Source organism: Pavona decussata, unplaced genomic scaffold (assembly GCF_977016875.1).
Source record: "Pavona decussata unplaced genomic scaffold, jaPavDecu1.1 SCAFFOLD_62, whole genome shotgun sequence".
NCBI lineage: Eukaryota > Metazoa > Cnidaria > Anthozoa > Scleractinia > Agariciidae > Pavona > Pavona decussata.
In genome coordinates, this window is record NW_028145483.1 from 499,351 (window position 1) to 513,836 (window position 14,486).

General features: G+C 37.9%; 1 protein-coding gene across 1 annotated transcript; it reads right to left on the reverse strand.

Annotated features, from left to right (window-relative positions):
* Positions 1–7,178: 7,178 nt before the first annotated feature.
* On the reverse strand, positions 7,179–8,667 carry LOC146478850 (QRFP-like peptide receptor). The gene has a single exon (XM_085111524.1). It carries the CDS (start codon positions 8,434–8,436, stop codon positions 7,318–7,320), a length of 1,119 nt encoding a protein of 372 aa, XP_084967650.1. The 5' UTR covers positions 8,437–8,667; the 3' UTR covers positions 7,179–7,317.
* Positions 8,668–14,486: the final 5,819 nt, after the last annotated feature.

Genomic DNA, 14,486 nt, shown 5'->3' on the forward strand with positions numbered 1-14,486 from the left:
TACAGAAGTTGTTAATGGTAAAGAGGCTGCATGCGCAAGCTCGGAGTGCTATTGATAACTCTGGCCGTTCACACGCACTCATTCAAACTCTTGTGATGTCTTAAGCCGGGATAATTTATACGTAACGATTTGCCGGTTCGATCACTAAGTTTTATCGCATGGGCATTTTACACGTTACATTTTGTCAGCCGATTTCCTTGTCTGTTGGTGTAACGCGGATTGAAAATGGGCCTGAGTAAAAAAAATCTGAAGCACTGACACAGATTTTACAAACTGGGTCGATTTTTGTCCGTTCGTTCATTTTCGTTGCGTACACATGACCGATGACACTCGGCAGCCACTCTAGGCACTGAGTTTCAATGCAACGTTCGGTCAGCGTTACTGCAGATCCCGAGCGGGTCTGACCGCCCACACGAGAGCCTGTTTGAGATAGGCCTGAATTAAAACACAAGATAGTCATCTTCGGCAACGAAGGACAGCCATTATTATTATTATAATTATTATCGTGAAATTAGGCCAGATCCGCCCTATTAATCGTTATGCGACTTAAAAAGTTTATTTCTCCCGCGCGCTCGAAGATCCTTACGCGAAACTAGAGGGTATGTGAACAAATAAGGCTATCCGGGTTTTCCGTTTCCTTAAAAAAAAATAAAAAGAAGAAAAAAGAAAGTTCTAACTTGCGGGTCGAGGAAATAAAGAGTAGGACACGAACTGGATGCATGAGAGAATTGGCTCTGTCAGTGTATGTTAAAGTGCTAGATTAAGCCCATTTTACTAAGCGTTTACTGGGCCATAGTAAGGAAATGAGAGACTGCATGAGGTAAAGAAAAAATATTTGACGTCAGCAGGAATCGAACCCATGGAAACCAGATTTGATCAACCCTAGCTGAACAAATACAATACATCATTCTCAAGTGATTTGGTTCAAACCGAATTACTCAGTTCAAAAATCTTTTGTTTTCTTTTGTCCACTTAGGCCAAAAGCCGATCATTATTTCATTCAATGCACTGGGATTTCTAATTTTTGTTGTATGCGTCATATCAGCTTGTTCAACTGTAGCCCTTCTATTTTCTCTTTAAGTCATCGAGCGAGGGAAATATAAACTCACTAGTTACTGTGCGTAAACGTGGATCAATCAAAGTTGCATCTTTTTTTGAATGTTTGGTTTTATCAACAGAGTGGTAACTAAAGGTGATTTGGCCATTGTAAATAAAATCCCTTTACGATGGCCAAGTAACCTTTAGTTATCAACTCTGTTGATAAACCAAACATTCGTTTCACTCTTCCCACCGACGAAGCACCAAGGACAGTTTCTTTAGAAACTAACCCCCTTACGCAAACAGTCGGTGAAAAATGGCGATCGATAGATTTGTCTATAATAAATGGCTCGAAGATATGAATTTTATCTTCTCGTGTTAAAAACAATATTTTACTCACTCGTAGCGCTCCTTCGGAAAATATTGTTTTTACAACTCGAAAATAAAATTCATATCTTCGCGCCGCCGTGTAATCATCCTCTATGTATCTTTTTTCTCGCCCTCCCTCAGTTTGGTAGCTCTACGCACACTCGAAATGGAGACGAACACAACACTTGACCACAACAATTCGCAATAACAAGATGCTTTTATTTACAACACCTCTAACTCATCTTTATAGTTTTATAGTGCAAAACAAAATAACTTCTTTTTACAGTCATCAGTAGCCAGAGTAAATCAATTTTATACATGTACAAAAGACCTATATGATGACTCTTCGTTTTCTAGCATTCGTTCTTGGCGAAAACACATTAATTTTACACAATAGTTTCAATTATCGCCTTTGACATCCAACTTCAGTATGGCTGGAATCTGCGTGAAATGCGGCTGTGCTCTTGCTGGCTCAGCAGGTGTGATCTTAAACTGGTCAGGGTGGAACAGAGGTAACGAGAAGGACAGATTGCCTCTAAACTGGTTTGACTGGACTGACGAGCGACGCCTGGTTGGTCTGATCGGTCTGCTGTATTGTTGATCTTCTAAGCTCTCTTCCATCAGTGGATAGGTGATGCATTCAGCTTGCCTCCAATGGTCTGACTGAGGGGATCGATTCACAAACTGCAGTCTTCTCGGATGGGTTACTCTGTTTTCAGGAAGGTCAAACTGGTTTGGCGGGTTTGTCTGACAGACAGACGTCATCTTTCTTTCTAATTTTCTTGACTTGGCTCGTCGGTTCTGAAACCAATACTGGAAAAAGAAGAAAACAACGTTATTAGATTAAGTAATAAAAAGTGTGTCGGTCGGTAAAGCCTCTCCTTTCACAAGTCCCCTTTTGACACCGGGTGGGTGACAGGACGCGAAATGTGTACATTGAAATGTCTCAGTCGGCTTGAAGTGGGTTCGCACATCAAGTACTTCCCTTTATCTGCCTTTTTGAGGTTGATCTCTTTGTCGTACTTTAAGGCCTTGAGCGCCTTTTGTTCGGCTGCTGGAAGATTATGTTTTGGCTTTATGGGTTTGATTTCTGCAAGTTGTATTTTAACCTCTTCTAAATAACTCTCTAGGGCAACTGACCGTTGTATTGGTGGTTTCCACGTAGATTTGACGTGGAACGGATGTGGTTCTTTATCCTGCCCGTGAAAAATATATCCTAGTCTCATTCTTCTTGCGAAATTCTCAAAGTCACGCAAGAGTTGCAGTTGTATTTGTTTTTCGTTAGTCTCGGGTGTAAGGATAAAAAAAATTTAAATGAAAGATTGCAAAAGTGTAAAAACGACAGAGGAAAATTTTCATTGTCGAGCATAATGTACCCTTCTGCTGAGAAATAGTCTCCCATGATTTTCCATGATAGAAACATAAAAACTACTGAAATGAACAAACACAAAATTGTTATCAAAATGACACAGTCTGCAAATTAATTGTAGATATTATTTCATATCGAATGTCCACGTTTGTCGTGTTTGGTATCTTTCGCTTTTTTAAGCCATTTCCGCTCACATTTGTATCAAAATTAGTGTTACAGTGAATTTTTTAGTGTTAGATGTTAAACAGCCTAAAATTTAACTGTTTGATGTTATAGAAGGAAAAATTTTAGTGTTTAATGTTTTCGAGGCACCCCCATCCAGACCCTCTATTTATACTCAGCCTGCAAAACTACCGAACAACAAAGCCGGCGGTCCGACAAACAAATTGTTTGTTAGCTGTCGTTGCCGATAACATGACAAGTTTACAGTCATCAAGGTTTCTCGCGCCGCTCTTTCCGCGGTTAATAAACCCCTTTCTTTACGTCGCCGACCGCAGTATACATACTGAATGTAATTTTTTAATTCTAAACAAAAGACTCACGAAAGTCGTTTTTTCGCCTGTTGAAAGAAAATCAATATTTGTAGCTGAACTTGTAACCTAGGTCTTTTCTTCCGAAATAGGTTTAAAATCGGGTGTCAGTAAAACGCGGGGTCGGGGCCGGGGTCGGGGTCGGGGTCGGGGTCGGGGTCACAGGTCACTTGTGGGTCAAATAAGGATTAAAGCCAACATAAAAAAGTAAAGTCCCTAAAGCTTACTAGCTTAGGATAGGTCGTCGGTGACAACACCTGATACAGTTCCATATTCTGGCGGACTTTGGTTCCGTGTATTGACTACCTTTTATACGTTCAAGAAATGAAATGAGGCAAAAAATACAAGGTACGAGTCAATATATTTCCTTAAACTAACAAATTCTTGAACTAGAATGTGCATGAACCTACTATGAACACCCCCGCCGCCTTCCATGATCGTGCTCATTTGTTACAATCAATCCATGTCACGCGTGACTATTATCTCCAAGAATGAAATAAACATGAGTTCGATTTCTTTTGTAAAGCTCGGCATTTGAATGGAATGTAGAACATTTCTCAGGAAATCTTTCCGAAAAAGACGCATTACCTGACAAAAAAAAGATTCAAAATACTTGAGAGACAATTGTGATTCTTGAACTTTCCATGAATTTTCCTGTATTTTTTTCCCGCGAACTATTTTTAGTAGCAGTTCACGGCTGGTTCGCTTTACAGACAAATGTATGGAAAGTTCAAAACACGACTGGACACTTTCTGACACAGTTACATCTCTCCAATTTTTTTTTCCTAAAATCCTTTTCCTAGTGCTAAAAGTTTCTAATTCATGAATTTTTCAGCAGCGATGTTTTATGAAAATTATTTGACATCGGATTTCCATGCAAACACTGTTATTTCAAGCCTGTTTGCCTACTCGTCAAAATGTCGTCGAAAACCGTGATAAGGCCTGTTTACATGTCAGTTTTGATGTCGGCAATGAGATTTCAGAGTTCTCGTAGAAATTTCCGTATTTTATTGACGGTATAAAACTATGACTTTTTCTTTACATTACAGCTCAAGTATTTCAAGAATAACAATTGTCTCTCAAGTATTTTGAATCTTTTTGTCAGTTAATGCGTCTTTTTCGGAAAGATTTCTATCTATATTTTTATATTGGCTTTAATCCTTATTTGACCCACAAATGACCTGTGATGTTAAAAAAAAAAGAAAAAAAAAAGAGAAAAAACAAAGAAAAAAAAAGAAAAAAAATGACCCCGACCCCGACCTCTTTAGAATAACTACGACAAACTCACTTAAGGAAGTGCTATTATTTTGACGTGCTTAATACCGTAAAGCACTGCAAAGAGATATAGGACTCGAACTCGTTTGCAATTGAAATAAAAGGTCTTTTACAATGCAATTAAATAAGATTTTAAAATTCGTCTCCACTCTCCGATCAAGTTATAAATTAAATAACTTATAGATTCGCTGTGCGTCACTGTACGGTACAAACCTTCATTTTACGAAAATATTGCTATTGGCCGGCTTTCCACGGCAAAGTTGAGTGTCACTGATGAAATAAAACTGGGAAAGGAACTAAAAGCTGAATTATTGCTTCACTAACTCTGATATGAACACCTGTTTGCGGCTCACAAACTTTTCCTTCACCAGAAACCCTTACCGTTAACAATCGTTCAAACGGTCAAGTTGTTCAAAGATCTTACGCGTGTGCGAAGAAACTACACAGTGTAAGGATTTACGCGCTTCCCTAAAAAAAAAAAATGAGAAAAACGAGATAGTTCTATCTCGCGGATCAAGAAAGTGAGCGCTTTGGCTCAAACTCGGATACTTCAGAGATGTTTTGTTTTCTTTTGTCCATTTCAGTCAAAAAGCCGATTATCATTTCATTTCATCAGCATTTCGTGCATTCGGATTCCTATTCTTGTTTATGCGCAACAAATCAGCTTGTTCAAGTGTAGGCCTTTTTGTTTTCCAAGAGAGTTCATACTCTCTTGTTTTTCATTGATTGAGGGAAATATGAAGTAACTCGGTGAGGGTAAAAGACGGAAAGAGTTTGCGGAATGGTATGTGGAATAACGTGCGGAATGGCATAATTATGCGAAATACGATTTACTTGGGCAATAAATTAACTGAAGAGCGCATCCTGTTTTCGCGCCAATTTTATAAGAGCAGCAGTTTGTTCGATGTTGCGGACTATTAAACAACCAACCAACAGATCGAGGATTAGAAAATATACGCCTGGGATAGAACATGTCTGATCGCTGGTTAGGAAGTGACAGTGAAGAAATCGATGAAGTTTCGCATTCAAGGAACTAAGAATAAATTAAATTTCCAGTTGACAAAAAGAACGTGGCAGCGAGTAGCCTAGACAAAAAGCAACACCAGACTGGAGAAATAACATCAGTCCAAGGCCAAAACTATTATGTGAGAAATTTAAAATTTAAGAGCGACGCGTACGCAAGTCACTGTTGAGCTGCTGAGCTAGCTGCTTAGCTATTTAATACGGCGATTCAGGTAGCTATAGTTCAGTTACGCGTTATCGATCTAAACATATCCGTCTTTAATTAAGGTCTTTCAGTGCCAGACGTCCCAACCTAAAATGACGGATTTAAAAGCGAAAAAGCCCTAGAGCAAAAAAGCAGATGACAAGTATGATGTCTAATTATCGACACTGGTTGTGTGAAAGGTTGTGAAACTATTCTTATCACAAATTGTTGTTCATTTTCCCACTCATGATAAATGAATCATCGAGCATACTGGATATGAGAATTGATCTTTTACCGAGGGTTAAAAAAAAAGAAAAAATGTTTATTATTTGCCCTCGGTAAAGGATCAATCTTTGTCCTGAGAAGACTTCACGCTGCTACGTTATTTTTGTCAACCGAAAAGTGAACATGAAATTTAATTAACTACGGATTTACTCATATCTCCTTGAATGCGAAAACTATAAACAGTTTTCATCGCTTTCTTTACCCTTACTTCTTCCAAATCAACAATCAGACGATCAAATCCTCGTATTGTTGCTAATATTTAGAAAGAGTCCGCAGCAACAAAAAAGCTGCTGCTCTTATAAAATTGGCGCGAAAACATGACGCGCTCTTCAGTTAATTTATTTCCCACGTGAATCGTATTTCGCATAATTATGCTATTCCGCACGCCATTCCACATACCATTCCGCAAACTCTTTCCTCCTTTTACCCTCACCGGAAGTAACTGCGTGAAAACGAGCTTGAATATCTAAAACAAAAGGAGGCAAGCTTAGTTCAATCTTTAAGATTGGTGTTCGCACTAATTATTTTTATTATTATTTTACTTACGAGCATAATAATATGAACACAATCATTCTCAATAACATTTTTTTTTTTTTCATTTACAGTGGACCGCCTCCCGAAAAAATCATAATTATGTTTTCCGCCAGTGAAAAACAAAACACTTTCTCTTTTGTAAACTTAAAAATCCAGTTAAATCTATTTTATACACGTAAAACCGACCTATGTTACAATTCTCTGTCCTATGAACCGGCTTCAGGCTAGGGCGGCAGTTGTTCAAAGTCCGGTGCGATAAAGCTAATCCTGGACTGATTAACCCTGAACTTTCATTCGAGTTTAATTACTGACCAATGATTTTTCGAAAAGATTTTTGTCCTTCAGTTTTCACTTAGCCTTTTTAGGGTTTTCCCTTAAGCTTAAACTTTGCTATCAAAGACATTTTTAACGAGCGAAATAAAAACCTCGGTTAACTTTTAAACGGGGATTAGCGTTAATCGGATTTCGAACAATCAGGTCCAGCTTGTATAGTTACACATTTATCTGTGAACCTAATGTTGTTTTGCTTTATAACTTTGATAGTATACCATATGACTGAAGGACCCCTGGGTGGAATTTTTTCAAGCTCAAAGCTGTTCATGCTATACCCTTTGTAAAGTTGAGTTGAGTAAGTAAATTATTCGATATCTTTCCATTTGTCAGAACCAACCGGCCAGAGTAGTCAGCTCTTAAACGGAATGTAACCAATTTTAAGGATAAATTTTACTCAAGTCCTTGCTTTTTGCACTGTCTTCTTCTTCCCAAGCGTTCTCTCTGTATCTCGATAGTACTGGTAAGCTTACGCTTTTGTTGGAGGGCGAAACTGAGCCATTTTTCCATTTGCAACAAGATCGTATTTTTTCAAGAGGGCATGAAGATAAACAGAAGCCTTGCAAAGTGAGACGGAAATTAGAACTAAACAAAAACAGAATAACTGGGTTGATTGCTGTGCTGAGGGACGGAAATACAAAATATGAAAACCCAAGAATCCACTTACACTTATCTTTGGTAAAAAGTGCGGGGAAAGTCATTTTTAAAATCATATAAACAATAAAAGGAATGAGACATACACGATAAGCGATAACGATCGATTTGAAAATTCTCATGATGTTTTGGCTCTGCCTGCGTCTCTTTTGTTCAGCAGTACTTCTCCCTGCACTGCATTCTGGGTTAAGCCGTTGTCTTAAAGCGCGCATGATACGAGAATACAAGATGACTATAGTAATTAACGGTGCAATAGTTAGCATGATAAGGCCAGCCGTGTGGTAGATAACAAGCGCCAAAGTGTCGTCCCATGCAAATCTGCAGAATGTTTCCTCCCCAACGTCTTCAACTTTGTAAAAGTAAAACATTGGTGCATAATAGCCCAAAGCTATGAACCATGTTGCAAACAACAGACTTATCCTTATCTTGCTTGACAGCAGTGTGGCTTTTAAGGGATACACCGTAGCGATGAATCTGTCGACAGCGATCAACACCAGGCTTAGAATGGATACTGTACTGGACACTACCCTGACATATTGTCCTACTTTGCATCCAGGCGTGGCCAGAGGACCTTGAATTAGACTTCCTTTGCTTGTGATTATCTCATCAGTAAGGTACAGCGGCCAGGCCGTGAGACTCGCAAGAAAATCAGATACCGCCATATTGACATAGTAGTAGTTGGTGCTTGTTCTAAGGTTTGGATTTCTGTACACAGTAACAAACACCAAAAGGTTGCCAATCAAACCGCCAAAGGTGATTACAGCCATTGCTGTTGTGAAGAAAACAGAAACGGCTTCTGAGCACCGCGCGTCATCACTAGAATTGATTTGGGTGGAATTGTTCATTGTATAGAGGTCGCTTTACTTCCTTTTCTTCTTGAAGAACGTAGCTATTTTAACCTGTACGTAACCGAAAAAGTAACAATAATGCAAGGTTAGAACACACTAAAGAAAATAGCCCCTACCGAGGACGATGAAGCAAGTAAGTAAATCGGTTAGTCAGACAGATAGTCAGACAGACGGTCAGTCAGTGAGATACTAAGTCACTCAGTTAGTCAGTCAGTCAGTCGGTCAACCAGTCAGACAGTCAGACCGTCGGTTAGTCAGTCAGAGAGATAGTAAGTCATTCAGAGAGATACTAAGTCATTCAGTCAGGCAAGCAGTCCATCAGACAGTCAGAGACTCAGTCAGTCAGATAGCGTTCAGTCCTTAAGTTTTCAGTCAGACAGACAGCCATTCAGTCAGTCCACCGATAGTCAGATAGCTAGACAGACTGAAACTGAGTCAGTCAGTTAGATAGTGGCTAGTCAGTCAGCTGATGCTCAGATAGCCAGACAGACAGACAGTCAGTCAGTCAGATACTTAGTCAGTCAGTCATTTAGATAGTGGCTAGTCAGTCCATCAGTTAGTCGGTCAGACAGTAAGGAGGTAAGTACGAAGCTTAGCGAGCAAGTAAGTGTTGTTTCAAACTGAAAAATGTAAAATGTAAAATTTAATTAATATACTTAAAATGGAGACCTCAAAAGTGAGGTGAGAGTGCTTAGTAAAACTTTTAGGTATTTCTAGGCAGTTTTAGGTGTTATATTTTACAAAATACCTGACAAATTTAAAGTGTTCGGAAATGAAAATTCGACCACTGGAAAGCTGTCTTCAAGTAAGGTGTTAAAAATAGGATTCCAAAATTAAAAATAAAAAATAGGCAACTGCAATGCAATTCCAGATTTTTAATTGGCTTATCGGTTATGAAATATTCAGTCATTGTCCCCGAAGCTCTAGTAACAGCGATCGTTACATTGTCTTCTTGTCTTTCTCAGTGTTGCAAAATGAAATCAGTTTATGAATTAGCAATACTTCTATTTCTATTAGCTTGTAATTACGTAATACATGTATATCAAACACGAGAAGGTGTGTTTCGTCAGATATCAAAACACTGAGAAGTCGGTTAAAAAAAATCATAGTATGAAAAAATGAGGCGCAGCCGAGTTTTTTTGTTGTTGTTGTTGTTGTTGTTGTTGTTTTTTTCCTTTAACGACCTCTAGGTGTTTGAATATCTGATGGAACACACTTTCGAGACTCTTTCGAGTGTTTGATTATGGCTTCTCAAATGATCAATAATTCTCGGACAAACTGTTCAATACTAGAGTTGGCAAACTGTTATGGGAATTAGCAGCAGATATCCAAGCCACGGTCTCAGAAGTGATTTTCTTTGTTTTCTCTTGATGAATTATTAATGAGTTTGAGAATCATTTTGAAACAAGAAAGAAATCCTAGGAGTTCATTTATTTTATCTTTGCATCACTATAAATTTTAGCGTGCCGTCACAAACGGCTGTTCAGTGCTCCAAAGCACATTATGATTTCGCCGGTGTCACCGTGTATGTCTTCATATAAAACTTCAATGGGACATTTTCCTCATCGTTATCCATCTTGGTATTTAAGAAATGTCCTTTCCCTTTGGTATGTAAAATGTTCCGAATAAGACCCACTAGGCGAATGGGAATCGGACACGGAGGGTGTCCCTACTAATGGAACAAAATTACAAGGCCTACTCTGGGACCTTAAGTCGCCGTAACTTTGAGCGACTTAAGGCGATTTAAGGCGACTTAAACAAAACACATTGTAACATTGAAGAAATTTTAAGCGACTTAAATCGATTTTAGGCAACCTAAAGCCAATTTTATACAAGGTGCAGAGAGTAAGGTTTATTGTCATAGCTTTTATACTTGCTAAGTTAAGGAGAGGAGAAAAAATTCCAAACTGGAGAGGAAAACTTCCCAAACATATCAAAAATAAAAATAAATAAATAAATAAATAAATAAAAGAGAGGGGGAGTCACTCACTGTCGTTTTTCACACCAAGCTCTCAAAAATCGTTCGACAAGGTCTACCAAACCGATGAACAAAAGTCGAACGGCAAATTAAAACGAAAACACACACAAACATGAATCGAACTTCTCCAAGGTTAAGGTTACCCGGGACCTTTAGAGGTGGCTTCAGAGGTGTCTCGCGTCCAAGCGATGTAGCGCGTCCGGTTTAAACTGTAGATACCTGAACCCTTATAGCAAATTAAAGCTTATAGAGCTGGCTATCTAACTAAACCAAGAATTTTGAAATAAAATGAGTTGCCGAATTTTTAGCGCTGTTTTCTCGAATAAATTTTTTTCACTTGGAGGAGCCACTTCAAAGAGCTAAAACTCAAAAGGAATTTGTTCGTTTGCCTTCAAATTTGGACAGTAGCTAGTTTAACATATAAACAACAAAAACGTGTCTGCGAATTTTTTCTTTCGAAATATTTTTTCTCCGAGAGTGATTTTTGTACGATTACTCCACATTTTTTTCATCCTATCTCGAAAATGCTCTATAACTTTACACTGCAATTGAATATGACAAAACGCAGACACGTTTTTTTAGCGCTTTTGGTCAGGAAACTGAGGAGCCAATTAAATTAGCAAAAAACAAAATTCACTTAGACTTGTAGCTTTAAAAAGGTGATTCAGACGCTCGCAATTAGAGGTCGTGAAAAATTTGAAAATTTATTTTATTTCAAAATTCTTGGTATGGTTTGATAGTCAGCTCTATAAGCTTTAATTTGATATAGGGGTTTAGGTATCTACAGTTTAAACTGGACGCGCTACATCGCTTAAACGCGAGACACCTCTGAAGGTCCCGAGTAACCTTAAAGTAACAGAATGAACGGAAACAAGTTAGTGACCTTCAAAGGGCTAGTGGTGAAATACGTAGATACTGACCGACATATTTCCTTTGAAGGAACCTTTGTAAACACTTATAAAGGACAAAGTCATCTTTCGCTAACGTTATGATTTCCATTTCCTTTTGATTTCAACCGGAAATGAACATCAATTCATGTTCCTATTCAGTCTGAAGCGACTTGACATTTCGTCTCCAAACCACCAGCCAAAGTAAAGTATAATCTTCACAGTTAGCAAACCACCCGCTTATGGTAAACATATACTCAAAAATTCTCCCATGAATATTGCTTCTTTCCATAGGAATCATCTTGTTTTATGCAAAAGTTAAATAACCCATCGTTTTTATATTAAAATTCTAAATACGTACATAATTAAAAGAACAGCCCCTGCTAGGATAAAATTTTTAAAAAAGATCGTAATAAAGGTTTCCGTTCATGACACGAATACTGATCTGACTTAAGAAAAAAATAGGCTTATATAAATTTCCTCAGGCTGTTTAAATGAGCTTTTTCCTGCGGTCAGTCGATATTAACATAAAAGTTTAGTTTTTGTTGGAGCTCGTCAAAAAAGTTGAGTATCTGTTATCGTTTAGCTAAACACATATATTAAACGAGACAATAATGCTCTCTTATCAAGAAATTCTGAGAATCAAATTTGGATAAAAAATGTCAGATGATATTCTCGATAATGTAAACGAGAGCAAATGCACACCAAGTTATTTTCCCCCAACTCTTTTTTCCCTTGCTTACAGGCCTATTCTCATACAAGTGCAAAACAGTAACAAGAGTAACAAAAAAGACAATAATATCATATTTGGAGTAGAAAAAAAAAGCCTTAAACAAATGAGGATTTTTTTGGTGGAGTAGCCTTAAAGTTTAACTTAGTACATTTCACACATTTCGGTTGTTATGAGAACACAGCAATTCGTTATTTATTCTCGGTTGTGGATGAGTCTCAAAACGTACCTTTTCTAAAACAGAGAATGTTGTTTTCTTGTAACTTTCAAACCAGCCAAAGTACAGTATATTCTTTATCCGTCATAGATAACAGCTCGCTTATGGCTAAGAAACGAGCAAACTCAGGCCTCTCTTAATGACAGACAAATTGTACAACTGAGCCTTGCATGTTTCAATTTTATTTTAGTTTAACTAGTCTGTCGGCAATATTTCTTCTTTTTTTTTTAAATCTTTTATAATCTCTTGTTTATGACTGACAAATCACCTTGTTAAAGTGCAGGCCTTTTATTTTCTCCAAAAAGAGTTCATCCTTTCTTGTTTTTGACCGACAAATCATCAACTTGTTCAAGTGCAGGCCTTTTATTTTCTCCAAGAGAGCTCATCTTACCTTGAATATTCGCGACAAATCATCAACTTGTTCAAGTGCAGGCCTTTTATTTTCTCCAAACAGAGTTCATCCTCTCTTGTTTATGACCGACAAATCACCTTGATAAAGTGCAGGCCTTTTATTTTCTCCAAACAGAGTTCATCCTCTCTTGTTTATGACCGACAAATCACCTTGATAAAGTGCAGGCCTTTTATTTTCTCCAAACAGAGTTCATTCCTTTCTTGTTTATGACCGACAAATCACTTTGATAAAGTGCAGACCTTTCATTTCCTCCAAACAGAGTTCATCCTCTCTTTTTATGACCGACAAATCACCTTGTTCAAGTGCAGACCTTTTATTTTCTCCAAACAGAGTTCATCCTCTTTTGTTTATGACCGACAAATCACCTTGTTAAAGTGCAGGCCTTTTATTTTCTCCGAACAGAGTTCATCCTTTCTCGTTTACGCGCGACAAATCACCTTGATAAAGTGCAGGACTTTTATTTTCTCCAAACAGAGTTCATCCTTTCTTGTTTATGACCGACAAATCACTTTGAGAAAGTGCAGGTCTTTTATTTTCTCCAAATAGAGTTCATCCTCTCTTTTTTATGACCGACAAATCACCTTGTTAAAGTGCAGGCCTTTTATTTTCCCCAAACAGAGTTCATCCTTTCTTGTTTATGACCGACAAATCACTTTGAGAAAGTGCAGGTCTTTTATTTTCTCCAAATAGAGTTCATCCTCTCTTTTTTATGACCGACAAATCACCTTGTTAAAGTGCAGTCCTTTTATTTTCCCCAAACAGAGTTCATCCTTTCTCGTTTATGCGCGACAAATCACCATGTTCAACTGCAGGCCTGTTTTTTTCTTCAAACGGAGTTTAGTCCCTTTTGTTTATGACCGACAAATCACCTTGTTCAACTGGAGGTCTTTTATTTTCTCCAAACAGAGTTCATGCTCCATTTTTTATGACCGACAAATCATCTTGTTGAAGTGCAGGTCTTTTATTTTCTCCAAAGAGAGTCCATGCTCCATTGGTTATGACCAACAAATCACCTTGTTAAAATGCAGACCTTTTATTTATCCTCTCTTGTTTTTCATTGAAATATGAAGTAACTTCGTGGAAACGAACCTGAATATTTGCAACAAAATGAGAGAAACCAAGTTCAGTCTTTTATATTGGTTGCTTTGTATTCGCGCTAATGATTCATTTAATACACATCCGAAAAGGAGACGAGCATAATAATGAACAATAAATACAAAATGTTTTTATTTACAGTGACCGCCTCCCGAAAAATCATAATTATAATAATTTCATCGGGCATTGCGGCGTAATTTGCGGGCTAAAATGTATTTTAGCCCGCTGCTCTGAGCCAATAAGAAAGAAGGAAATAACGCAGCCAACCAATCAGAACTGGAAGCCATTTAACTGTTCGCGCCGTTTTCTTAATTGTTTCACTGGAAGCGCTGCTATCTGCAAAGAAATTGTTTTGAACTACAAAATCGATGGAAAACCTAACGAAGAAGCAAATTTTCAGTCGTCTGAGCTAGATAAAGAGGACTTAAATACAGAAACTCGTGGGCGATGGTGGAAATTATGCCTGTAGTAGCTCCACGGCCGGAGGCGACGTGAATGTAATTTGTCTTCTTTGAGCGAAACCCGCTCAGTTAAGCAATTGCACAATTAGTTTTAACAGACGTAGGTGACTATTTCTAGGTTATTTCCCTTCTAAAAACTTAGAAGCAAAGATTCTTTTGACAAATTTTGCGGTGTTCTGCCAAAGTTTTAAGTTTTTGTGACAACGAAAGCTTTTGTACAACAAAATAAACGCCGACGCGATTCCGGCAGCGTTCACAGAAGATATC

Coding starts and splice junctions, on each gene's coding strand:
- LOC146478850 (XM_085111524.1), bottom strand. CDS start 8,436: ATGAACAATTCCACCCAAATCAATTCTAGTGATGACGCGCGGTGCTCA.